Raw genomic sequence first — 12,991 nt, 5'->3', positions numbered from 1 at the left:
GCCGGAGAGATGGGGGCTGGGGAGGCACGGGTGACCTGGGGTCTGAGGAACACACGGGTCACGGTGGTGCGATGTGTTGCTTATGACACGGGAAAGTGTTTTGATTCTTGTTGAATGTGTCTCTTAAACTCAAGTCAGAAGGGGACCACGGCAGGCAGAGCCCGGGCCCGCGCGGGGCCTGGCCAGGTCCCACTCGGGGCCCCTCACAGAATGCTCTCCCGACGTGGGTTCTGTCACCTCATGACGTCCTTCCTAACTTATCCATGATGCGTTTTCCTCCCTTTCAGCGTGAGGTATGAGTTGCCCACTTACAACAGCGGTTTTTCTAAATTCCTCTTCTCCCTGGGACGAGGGGCCCGCCTCTCTTTGTCCCTGTCACCTCCTCTTGTAGGGACAAGGGAAGGAGGCTTGTCAGGGGGTGCCGTTCAGTTGTCACGAGCCCGTGAGGTCAGTGCTGTCGTCATCGTCCTCCTCATCCCCTTCCTCTGTGGTCAGTGGGGTGACCGTTCCTATTACGACTTTCCCGTGGTCGGGCAGAGGCTTGGCAGACGCCCTGACTTCCCTGCACACGGGCTCAGGGAGGAGACTCGGTCCCTTCGCGCTCTCCTCTCAGGACCAGGCCCTGTGCCCCGGCCCCTCGGTCCCTTCGCGCTCTCCCCGCTGGACCACGCCGTGTGCCCCGGCCCCTCGGTCCCTCTGCGCTCTCCTCTCAGGACCAGGCCGTGTGCCCCTCGGTCCCTCTGCGCTCTCCTCTCAGGACCAGGCCGTGTACCCCGGCCCCTCGGTCCCTCTGCGCTCTCCTCTCAGGACCAGGCCGTGTGCCCCGGCCCCTCGGTCCCTCTGCGCTCTCCTCTCAGGACCACGCCGTGTGCCCCGGCCCCTCGGTCCCTCTGCGCTCTCCTCTCAGGACCGGGCCGTGTGCCCCGGCCCCTCGGTCCCTCTGCGCTCTCCTCTCAGGACCGGGCCGTGTGCCCCGGCCCCTCGGTCCCTCTGCGCTCTCCTCTCAGGACCACGCCGTGTGCCCCGGCCCCTCGGTCCCTCTGCGCTCTCCTCTCAGGACCACGCCGTGTGCCCCGGCCCCTCGGTCCCTCTGCGCTCTCCTCTCAGGACCGGGCCGTGTGCCCCGGCCCCTCGGTCCCTCTGCGCTCTCCTCTCAGGACCACGCCATGTGCCCCGGCCCCTCGGTCCCTCTGCGCTCTCCTCTCAGGACCGGGCCGTGTGCCCCGGCCCCTCGGTCCCTCTGCGCTCTCCTCTCAGGACCGGGCCCTGTGCCCTGGCCCTCAGCGCTGCGTTCTGTCCCCCAGCAGGGCAGCTTCTACGTGCCCTCCGAGGACTGCGTGCAGCACGCCCACAAGTGGCACCGGGGGCTGTGTCTCCTGCTCCTCCAGGCCTACCGGGGACTTCGCGCCTACTTCCTGCTCATCCTGACAGAGGTCCCGGAGCTGCCGCGCGTGGAGCTGGGTAAGGGCCCGCACTCACGGCACTCACACGCCCTCCCCGACCTCTGCTGACCGGGGCGGCAGCCTCAGGGTCACAAGCCCGGCTTCAGGATGGTGTTTCCGCTCTGCACATCCTGCTAGCAGGAGGGAATCCTGAACACGCAAATGCCAGAAGAAAAGGCACAGGCCACTCAAGGGAGCGTTCGTTCACTTATTCATTCATCCACTGAGGGTTTATTGAACACCTACTGCACACCTGATCCTATGGGAATGTAATGTCAAGTTGTTTCCCAAGGATAAATGCTAGTTTATAGACTTATCTTAATGAGGTGGTACTGGCAGCATTGCAACCTACCAGAGTATAAGAGAATCCTGAGCAATGAATACAGATATGGACCTTCTCACCTGGATGGGGCCATCACAGTTGGTGTTCTGGGAGGGCATTGCTACTTGCCCATCATCTGATGTTATGGAGATCATTGGACCTGAGTCCTCTTGATTGACAGATGATGGAACTGAAGCTCAGAGAGGTACAATGACTGCTCAGGGTCACACAGCTGTGTGGCAGGACTCTGGCAAGAGTGCAGAGATCCTGTAGTGACCCAACCCTGGAGGGGTCACTTGTTTCATACCACACTCAGTTACAGCAAGCGAAATGTCGAGGTTCTGTTCAAAGTCCTCTGCTGGGGCCCCTTTACCCGGTGACCAGAAGTCAGGTCCCTAGCCTGCTATTCAAGGTCAACAACAGAGACCTGCTGGGCACCTCAGCTCCTCGCCCTGGACGCCTAGACCTCCCCTGCTGAGACGGCCTTGGCTCGGACAGCATTGGTGGCCTTGTGTGTTCCCATGATCGCACTGAACACGTCACACAACAGCGATGCCTTTGCATGTTTCTCCTTCCCATGGATCTGGGGGTGTAAAAGCAGAGACCCCAAGATCCCTCATGCAGTGTGTGTGTGTCACCCACCTGTGTGTGCCCACCCACACGCACCTGCCAAGGCACAAAAGAATGTGACACTGGCTCAAACTGCACCGAGAGCCCTTGTTGACCTCCTGGGGCGGGAGGTCACAGGCTGTAGGTCGGGCTTCTCCACGTGACCCACGCAGCTCCCCTGGGCGGAGGGGACAGACGGAAGGGCGTCACCGGGCACCGTGTCTTTCTGTGACCCTCCCGCCCACGGGCCACCACGCTGCGTTCAAGTGTGAGGTCACAAGGCTGCGGATCAGGCTTCTCCACGTGGCCCACGCAGCTCCCCTGGGCGGAGGGGACAGATGGAAGGGTGTCACCGGGCGCTGTGTCTTTCTGCGACTCTCCCGCCCAGGGCCCCCACGCTGCGTTCACGTGTGAGGTCACAAGGCTGCGGGTCAGGCTTCTCCACGTGGCCCACGCAGCTCCCCTGGGCGAGGGGACAGACAGAAGGGCTGTCACCGGGCGCCGGGCGGAGGGGACAGATGGAAGGGCTGTCACCGGGCGCCGTGTCTTTCTGTGACCCTCCCGCCCACGGGCCCCACGGTGCATTCGCGCCCTCGGCAGCAGCCCTGTTTCAGTGCGTGCTGTTGCTTCCTTCCCCAGAGCCCCTGGCCGTGGAGGAGACGCTGTCCCAGCTGTGCTCGGAGCTCCAGGTAATCGGGAACCTGAGCCCTCCGGGCTGGACGGCTGCGGTGACGCGGGGTGGACGTGGTCGCTTGTTTGAGAAAGGAGCCAGAGGCGAGCGGCCGGACTGTCACCCCCGCTCGGCAGAAGAAAGGCACCTGCATCCCGTTAACCCTAAGTCGTTCTGCTTCTGTGAGACACCTGCCATGTGCCTGGCTCCGTGATAAGTATTTTGGAGAAGCTAACCAGGAAAACAGGTTTCTGGTTGCGGAGCTCACCCCACCCTGATTTGTCCACTGCCCGCCCCTTTAACAAGCTCTGAGCGACTACCGCCTCTGTGCCTCTCACGGAGGGTGGTGGTGACCGTGCCCCTGTGCTCAGGAGACTTCAGACACAGCAGGAGACAAGCTTCTGCAATAGTGACGATGACGCACACGCAGTGAGCATTTGCCAGGAATCCATCAGGTGTGAGTTAAGAGTACGTGCTCAGTAAGTCCTGTGCAGAGGCGTGCCGGGCTGACCTCCCTGCGGCCCTCCCCAGTCCCATCGTGCCGACCGGGGTCCTGTGAGGACAGTGACCGTCACCTGGGGGAAGTGAGCTGGCCGGTGCACAGAGCAGGCATGTGATCCTGGTTCTGAGAGAGAACCGTGCCCAGCCTGTATCTGACACAAAGCGACCGAGTTAGCTGACTGCTGCAGGGCTGGGGCTGGGGGACAGGGAGGGACAGGGAGCTGGGGTGGACATCAGCCTGCTCCCGTGGTTGGCTGAAGGGCCGGCCTGGGGCTTGGCTGAGAGAAGCAGAGCCCCCTCTCCGAGACCGAGAAGGTGTGCTCAGGGCCCTGAGAGCTTTCGGAGGCAGGACATCGCCACCCAGTGGCCACACACGGTCTTGAGTGCGTCTTGTCTGGGGGACGCATGGGGCTTGATGGCTGGGGGGGATGCATGGGGCTTGATGGCTGGGGGGGACGCATGGGGCTTGATGGCTGGGGGGGACGCATGGGGCTTGATGGCTGGGGGGGACGCATGGGGCTTGATGGCTGGGGGGGACGCATGGGGCTTGATGGCTGGGGGGGATGCATGGGGCTTGATGGCTGGGGGGGACGCATGGGGCTTGATGGCTGGGGGGGACGCATGGGGCTTGATGGCTGGGGCGGGTGGAAACTGTGTCAGGTGATTGCAGACAATGTGCAGACACGGAGCTCTGCAGCCGTGGAGCGATGCTTAGGGATGCTTATGTGTCTTTGCTCCGGGTGAACTTTATATAGACATTTATTAAGCGTTGACTCTGTGCCAGCCGCTGCCGTTTGCTGGGACCATCAAGGCGGAAGAGACCTCCCCAGGACTGGCTAGAAGCCTCCTGTGAGGCAGATGGTTCACGCATCAGACTGCCACCGCCAGAGGGGTCCGGGCTAGGCCGGGGGTGTTAGATGAGGGGGCTGTCGGAGGCCGTGGGGAGGGAAGAGCCACGCAGAGCCCAGGGCAGGAAGGGACGGAGGGAGGCACCCGGCATGCCCTTGGCTCCCGAGGGCTGCAGCACAGCCCGGGGCCGGCGAGGGAGGTGAGCCGGGCAGGTGACAAGGATCTCCGCCCTGCGGCCTGACTAGGAAGGGGTCCGGGCGTGCTGTCCACCGTGGGCGGAAAATCCCCTGATAAAAATTGGCCACATGCCTTCATCTGGCAGACGGGTGCAACACATACCAAGAACCTGCCGGAAAGCAGTGGCCAATTTTCTTTAAAAATGCAGAAAGGTAGGATTTCCTGTCATACAAACACATTCTTCCCGCCCCCACACGCTTCTGGAAGACCCCACATCGTCGGATGGTCTTTCCTCACTCTGGGCCTTCCTCGCAGAAAGTACCAGAGAGACATGAGCGGCCACCGAGCGGGGCAGCCTGCTTTCTGCCGCTTTTGTTTACTTGTTTGATTTCTTTTTTCTTTTTTTCTTTGCTAAGCTCCTTGCCAGTGGGTTTTATTAAATTAATTCATTTAATCCCCAAAACATCTTGTTGAGGGAGATCCCATTGATAAAGATGGTAAAGGCCTCGTCTTTGAATCCTCGCTTTGATCTGAGGATGCAGGGTCTATCCGCCCTGTTTCCCAGCGGGGGACACTCATACCCTAGGGAGTGACCTGTCCTCTGGGATCATAGAGACCTCTGCCTGCCTGGCAGGTACTTTTCAGCCTGAACTCTAGAGGGAAACTCGGAGCTTTGGTTGCTTACTGTATTTCCCCATGTCTACGACGCTCCCATGCATAAGACACACCTTAATTTGGGGGCCTGAAATTTGAGGGGAAAAATGTATTACCTAAAGTTATTGAACTCAATTCAAGTTTTATTCATCTACAACAATGAGTGCAAAACCAAGCACGAAAAAGCGGGAGATGCAAGTAAAAAAAATCACCCAGTTTTTAGAAACCAAATTTTTTTTAAAAAAAAAGGTGTGTCTTATACGTGGGGAAACACAGTAGATCTTTCCCAGGGTAGCCGGGAGCACCAGGGCTCAGCTAGAGGGAACTCCTCCAAGAAACATCCATCTCTCTCTCGCTCTCACTTTAGAGTTGCCCCCAAACTCCAGTGTTGCGTGTGGACTGCCTGGGGAACTTGTTGGAATGCAGATTCCGGTGGGTCTGGGGTGGGGCAGGCGATTCTCGGCTTCTAGCGTGTCCCCAGGGTAAGAAGGTACAGACAGCTGGCTCGGCTGGACCACAATGGAAATAGTGTCTACCCTCGGAAACTCCACTAGGGGCGCCTTCCCCCTGGCATTGAGTGCTGGGGTCCAGCCCCGGGGGGGGATCCAGGGGTCCCACAGGAGGAGACGGCGTCGGCGAAAATCGAGTGAGAGAGCCGAATTCTTTTCTTTCTCTTTATTCTCTAGTTAGCATTTACTGCCAGGCATCTCTCTCAAATGCTGGTCTAGCTTTCTTTTTATGCACACACACTAAGTTACAATCACATGGTATTTTGTTTCACTATGGTTACATGTTTCCAGATAACAGTTAATTCATATCTATAAACTATAAATCAGGTGGTAAGTTATTCAAAGTACAGTTATACAATAGCAATAACAATATTGGTACAAACTTCTAAAAGATTAGTACTAATTAATAACTCTACTTTACTGTTGTGAGTCAAGGGCGCAGAGAGAGATTAGCAGATGAAATCGTTAAGGACTAGCAAAGGACCACCACTTGCTCAGGCAAATGACCTTGAGTTCATGCAGTGTCCTAATTTTTCTCACAAGACTTCAAAAGGCTTGCTTATTAAGAAATTGTCATAACATCAAGAGTAACTTTTGCTTAAAGATATATAGAGTGCACCTGCAAGATAGCTTAGTAGCAACATAATATCAGAAGGCATTAATTGCTATTGCTACTATGAATCCCACCACATTCCTCTCCTTATTCTTGGAAAATACAAAAATCTCATGAGAATGTTTTACTGAGAAAAGCCCAGCAACTGCCTTCAGTGACAAAACAAGTCTTTTAACAAAACATTCTTTACTAGCCAGCTGCACTCCTATCCAAGGCCACGCAACAGGCCACTCTACTACACCTTACCTAAGATTCTAATGTCTAGTTAAACTTTATTTATTTACTATATTCATATACTAGTTAAGTTCTAACTTTATTCTTTCTAACATGATTAATAAGAAGAAATTCTCCTACAAACTTAACCCTTTATGAGGGATATCATAGCCAGCCTCTTATGTTTATGAGCCCAGTTCAAGGGGCTTACAGGCTTTTCTGTGGAACTTACACCTTCTGTCTCATTTCCAAAGAAATTACTACGAATCTACAGGGAAAGCACGGCACTATTATCCCTGTGCCACAAATAATAGCACACACCCAGTAAAGGGGGGATATAAGGCCAGATTAATTCAAAAAGGTCAAAGGGGGAAGTATTGTGCCTTTCCTTTGTGGTGACTTTGTCACCCCGCAGCCATTGGTCTTCACTGCTGTGACTTTGTCAATCAGCAGTTTTTGATCTTCTTCTGCTGTGACCTTGTCAGCCAGCAGTTGTGGGTCTTCTCCTGCTGTGACCTTGTCAGCCAGCAGTGGTTGATCGGCTCCCGACAATTGAGCCCAAGTGGCCGTGTTCCCGTGAGGGCCTCTCCTGTCCACCCCCATCACCTGTGACCACAGAGGATCAGGCATCTGTGAGAGCTGGAGAGCCCCCCCCCCCGTGGCTTAATTAGAAGCTTTCTTAACCCTATGTGGCGCCTCTTTCTGTGATCAGCTTGGGGCGGGGGGAGAAAATAGCCCCAAAGACACACTGGATGAAGAGTGCTCCTTTCTCTCCCCTTTGCACTTGGTGGCCGAGCTCAGAAGCTGTGCCGTGTCCCCAGTGCTGCCGTGGAGGGGGAGCTGTGAGTGACAGGCTACGATGTCCGACGTCCATCAGGGACGTCCAGTCCTTGAGGCACGGTGTGCGTCTTGTCTGGGCAAAGCCACCGGTTCACTCAGTAACGAAGGGCTGAGCTCCCACCATCCATCAGCCACGGTGTAGACCAGGGGGAGTCAACCTTGTTATACCCACCGCCCACTTTGTATCTCTGTTAGTAGTAACATTTTCTAACCGCCCACTGGTTCCACAGTCATGGTGATTTATAACCTAGGGAAGTAACTTTACTTTATAAAATTTATAAAGCAGAGTTACAGCAAGTTAAAGCATATAATACTTTAATTACTTACCAAGTACTTTATGTCGGATTTTCGCTAAGTTTGGCAGAATAAATCTATAAAACAACTTACTCTAGTTAAATCTATCTTTTTATTTATACTTTGGTTGTTTCACTACTGCCCACCATGAAAGCTGGAACGCTTGCTAGGGGGCGGTAGGGGCCAGGTTGACCAGCACTGGTGTAGACAGACCCTGGGAACATGGAGAAGGCTGCAGTGAGAATGCAGGAAAGGGGGGGGAGCTACATGGTGAGCGGGGCCACGTGCGAGTCTGGGCCAGGCCAAGCGGACGAGACGGAGCCTAGTCTTCCATGTGCATAATAAGCACGCGGCTGTTTCAAGAGCCTCGTCAGAAACGAGGTGGTGGGGAGAGCAGGCGAGTCACCATGGTGGAGACGAGGGGAGGGAGGTGGGAAGGTGAGAGAAGGCATTCCAAGCAGAACGTGCAGCCACGCAGGGACCTGCTACTTGGGAAAAGCTGGGTGTTCAGGCCGCTGTAGGCAGGTTCTGTGGCCGGGCTAGGGGTGTGGCCTGGGCCAGAGGGCGGGCAGGGGGTGTGGTCAGGGGCACCGTGGTGCCGAGGACGGAGTTGGACGCTCTGTAGTGAATCTAAAGGTGAAAGTCGCCATTCCTCCCTCTGGGAGCCGCCCTCTGCAGCCTGGAGGTTTCCCAGGGGCTGACGTGACCTAGCCCTCCTGTCAGTCAGACCTCTTCTGTGGGCTTCCCGACACCTGTGGCCGTCGGTCATGGGGCTGCACCCAGACAGGCTGTGTCCTGCTTGACTGTCCTCTCCCAACAGAGCCAGCACTGGGACTGATGCTCCCATCATAAGACAGGAAGGAGAAGGGGAAAAAAAAAGAAAGAAGAAAAAAAATAAGACAGTAAGGTCCGTTCTCTCATTTTGGAGCCGTGTCTGGACACCTGTCCAGAATGAACGTCACCCCCAAGCACATAGTTTGTGGGTTGGCTGCTGCCAGTGTGGGTTCCAGCAACCGGGGCTTCTCCAGAGAGACCTGGCGTGAGGGGGGAAGGCGCTGGAGCAGGGGTGCCCACCGTGAGCACCCACCGTGTGGACGTCACCTCAGTGCTCCGGGACTCGGGGTTCTGAGGACTTGGTCATTCCCCCGGACACGTCGTGAGAGCCCTTGCACGTGCGGGCCACGCGGCCCCCGGGCTTGGCAGTTAGACGGCCCGCAGGTGGACTGCGGCCGTGTTTCCCCCCGGCCGCACTGTGGAACCCTCCGAGTCTCACTGAACTCTTCCGCAAAGCGATGGTCAGTAACGCCACCAAAAGGTGGCTGCAGGAATGAAACGGGAAGCACATAGGAGACCGCGTAGCGTTCTACAGGCCAAACAGTAAATATTAGTAAGTGGAATCCTGTGATGGTTGCTGAGTCCCGAGCTCGGGATGTAACGGGGTAAAGAGTCAACTCCAGGGAAGGTAGGAGAAGTCAGGAAGGATGGCAGGAGGAAGACTGCAGGGGCTTCCTGGAGGAGGGGGCCTTCACTGCCACCGTTTTTCCTCCTCAGGTGTTGAACAGTCCAGACAAGATCGCCGAGCAGATCAGTAAGGACCTCACCTGGCTGGCCTCCCACCTGATGGCCCTGTGGACCCAGTTCCTGGACGCAGTGACTCTACACCCCCACGTGACCATGTACCTCACGCAGGAGCATCACACCCTGAGGGTAAGGCGTCATGCAGTGTGAATCCCATGCAGCGATCTCTCAAGGAAGCTCCCCGGCAGCTGGTTTATTGGGCAGAGTGAGAATTGGGGGTGACTGCCATGAACGGGCCCTAAGATTTCTTTCTTTCCACTTAGCCTCTCAAACCTTGGCTCTTCCCTCTGTAAAAAACCTCCCTTAGCTACCAGAGGACAACAGAGTCCAGATCAAGGGAAGTTACAGGGGCTTTGAAAGTGTCGTGAAAAGTGATTTCAAATGCAGGACGTCCTTCTTGGTGTGTTTCTTTGCTACCAGAGTGGATGTGCGTGGACACCACTCCCTGCCGAGGGACTGACTCTCTGGGTCCACGGGGTGCCTAGGGGCACGCGTGCATGCCTGGCTTTGCAAATTCTGTTTCTGCTGCATGTATTTATGGCCTCTGTTTTCAAGGGCCTTATCATCTGATAGAAGAAGTAAGACCTACATAGACACAGGACAGAGAGCAAGGCAAGAGCGGATCCATAAACGTGCAGTCAGCTGAGTCATCAACCCGTCTCTGGAGCTGTAGAGGGGAGGGGACCCTCACCGTAAACGTGCAGTCAGCTGAGTCATCAACCCGTCTCTAAAGCTGTAGAGGGGAGGGTCCCTCACCGTAAACGTGCAGTCAGCTGAGTCCTCAACCTGTCTCTGGAGCTGTAGAGGGGAGGGGCCCCCACCGCCATGGACGAAGAGCAAGGCTGTGGTTTCGGAACCTCTGGGAAGGGGTGGGCCCAGCTCCTCCGATTAGGACCCACCCCCTCCGACCTCGGTTCCCTTAGAAAGATCAAGGTGGCGCGCACCCCACGAACGAAGCTGTTTCCGTGGCTTTCTCCCGCAGGTCCGAAGGTTCTCCGAGGCCTTCTTTTATATGGAACACCAGAAACGTGCCACCCTGACCTTTCAGGAGAATCTGTGAGTAAACCCCTGACGTGCCCACATAGCACCCTTACAGCAGGCACCCAAGTCCCTGTTGTTGAAAGTGACCGCTTCCCTCCGTCTCCAGCGGTGCGGGCGGGAGGCCCACCCACCTCCGTCCCCTCAGGCTGCACCTTCTCTGCGGGCGGGGGGGGGGGGCGTCCGGCAAACCGCGGAGGCAGGGGCACCCAGGGCGGACAAGGTCAACAGCCCGGGTTCCTTCTGTTGAGTGTCACTGTGGTTCCACAGACAGAATCGAGACTCCCCGGGCCCCTGAAGAGATCTGGGCCGAGTCTGCTTTGCAAAAATGAGTGAGAAGCAGGTGGTGTGGCCACAGGCTATGTCAGAAAACACACGGACTACACCAGGGACTTCTCAGGGGCTACCGGGCGCATTTAGCATACGACTTAAGACTGACCTTCATTAGGCGGACGGATGCGTTTTGAAGTTCATCTCTCTCTCCAAAACTGAAAGAAATACCAAAACACTCAAAAATGTCAGAGGGCTGATGAAAGACGGGGTCCTTCCCAGCTCAGATTTCCCCTCCAGGGGGGCAGAAACGGCGGTGCCTCCCAGGTGCGATGGCCTTGGCCACCCAAGCCCAAGGGTTTCTCTTTGTTTCTGAATGATACGCTCACTGCGAAATCTCAGTGTGGATGGACCAAAATCTCAGTGTGGATGGAGTCCTGTGCGAGAGGCCCCAGTAGACCTTGGAAGAGAAACACGGGAGTTTCCTCCGTCCCTCAGGACAGACCAGAAGGTCTTCGCACCCCCCTCTTGGTAACCGTATTTCCTCCTACAGGTCCTTGTGTTTGGAAAGTACACTGTCTCATAAAGTGTGCCTGACGGGTTGTGACAGTGAGAGGGGGCCCAAGGAAAACCCGTCTGCGAGTTAGAGTAGCTTATGCAGAATTATCGAGAGCCTATCACCTATTCATTCATTCACTCACTCACTCAATCATTGCAGCCCCCAGCTACAGCTGCCTGAATGTATTTTCTAAAACTAAAGTCAGGACAGCTGAGAAAAATACTGCAGAGGAGGAATGAGCCCCCCCCCCCGGGTAAACCTCAGGCTGCTGGGCCGCGGTTGTGTCCTCCGGGGCTGCGCACACGCGGAGGTGACCAGACGCAGTGCAGGCAGCTCTCCTCCTGGACGGGCCAAACACACTAAGCGCCATGGAAAAGTGTGTCTCAGTGTGAGAGGAGGTTGTGATAGGTGCCCCATCATCTAACTTTCGAGATTAGAGACGTGTGTAACCCTTCAGTTCATGGTAGATGTTAACTTGTAGCGTGCAGCATTGACTAGGATGGAAACTAAACTTTTCAGGAGGAAACACACTTTTAATTAGATCCTTAAGAGTAAGAACTATTGGCCTGACCTGTGGTGGCGCAGTGGATAAAGCATCCACCTAGAACGCTGAGGTCGCCGGTTCAAAACCCTGGGCTTGCCTGGTCAAGGCACATGTGGGAGTTGATGCTTCCTGCTCCTCCCCCGGTTCCCTTTCTCTCCCTCTTTTTCTCTTTCTCCCCTCTCTAAAATGAATAATAAAAGATTAAGAACTGTGTTCTAGCCAGTTGGCTTAGTGGTAGAGTGTCAGCCCAACATGTGGAAGTTTCAAGTTCAATTCCTGGTCAGGGCACACAGAAGAAGCGCCCATCAGCTTCTCCACCCTTCCCCTTCCCCTTCTCTCTCTCTCTCTCTCTCCTCCTCCCACAGCCATGGCTCAAATGATTTGAGCAAATTGGCCCTCGGTGCTGAGGATGGCCCCATAGCTTTCCCTCAGGTGCTTAAAATGGCTCAGTTGTAGAGCAACAGAGCAGTGGCCCCAGATGGGCAGAGCACCACCCTGTAGGCGGGCTGCCTGGGTGGATCCTGGTTGGGGCACATGTGGAGTCTCTCTCTGCCTGCCCACCTCTCATTTAATAATAATAATAAAAAGAATAAGAACTATCAAACAGAGAGAGGGATATTTTATTTCAGATGGAGAAAATTACTATGTGAAAGATATAAAGTGCTGTGACCAGAAGTGAAACTTTAATTGTGGTAGGGGCCAGGTTCTGCGTGATGCTGGTCACTGTGCACTATGCACAGACAGTGGCATGCTCCTCTGGACACCAGAGCTAGAGGGAGACAGAGCTGCCGCTGGGAGGACGGCCCATTGACAGAAAGGCACACACCATCCTCCGAAAGAGGACAGACAAGCAGGAGGACAGGACGGTCCCGGGGGAGCTCGTCTGTCAAGACCCATTTTGTTCAAGTTCAGACTGGACTGCGCTTCTCCAGCAATAAGTCACGATCATTTAGCCTGTGAAATCAACTTAGTGGATTTGGAATGGCACTTGTTCAATGAAGAAAAACAAAGGGCAGAGGATGGGAGGGGGGTAGGCTAGGCTGGGGCAGGATGGGAGAAGCCAGAATAGGTAATAAGAGTCAGAGTGTTGAATGAAACTTGTTTCAGCACGTGTGTGTGTGTGTGTGTGTGTGTCTGGGAGTGTGTGTGGTTATACCACAGCGCCACGCAGCATGGAGACCGTTTGCTGCAAGGGGTGGCCGTATTTAAAAAAAACAAACAAACTGTTCAAGAAATGCTTTAGAACGTGCTGGTAGCCAGGGTGTGTTTCATTGTCCCCTCGGCCTCACCGCTGTCTGGCCAGCGCTTC

The 12,991-nt window shown here is 55.5% G+C and overlaps 1 protein-coding gene across 1 annotated transcript in view; it reads left to right on the top strand.

Annotated features, from left to right (window-relative positions):
• Positions 1 to 12,991, top strand: part of FAM135B (family with sequence similarity 135 member B) — a 213,858-nt gene that overhangs the window by 176,950 nt on the left and 23,917 nt on the right. The window contains exons 8-11 of the mRNA XM_066379568.1: positions 1,308 to 1,461; positions 3,013 to 3,062; positions 9,245 to 9,400; positions 10,254 to 10,327. Of these exons, the coding sequence (XP_066235665.1) occupies positions 1,308 to 1,461; positions 3,013 to 3,062; positions 9,245 to 9,400; positions 10,254 to 10,327 (434 nt within the window). The remainder of the gene's footprint in view (positions 1 to 1,307; positions 1,462 to 3,012; positions 3,063 to 9,244; positions 9,401 to 10,253; positions 10,328 to 12,991) is intronic.

This window comes from Saccopteryx leptura, chromosome 3, assembly GCF_036850995.1.
Source record: "Saccopteryx leptura isolate mSacLep1 chromosome 3, mSacLep1_pri_phased_curated, whole genome shotgun sequence".
NCBI lineage: Eukaryota > Metazoa > Chordata > Mammalia > Chiroptera > Emballonuridae > Saccopteryx > Saccopteryx leptura.
This window is presented reverse-complemented; position numbering and strand designations above follow the sequence as displayed.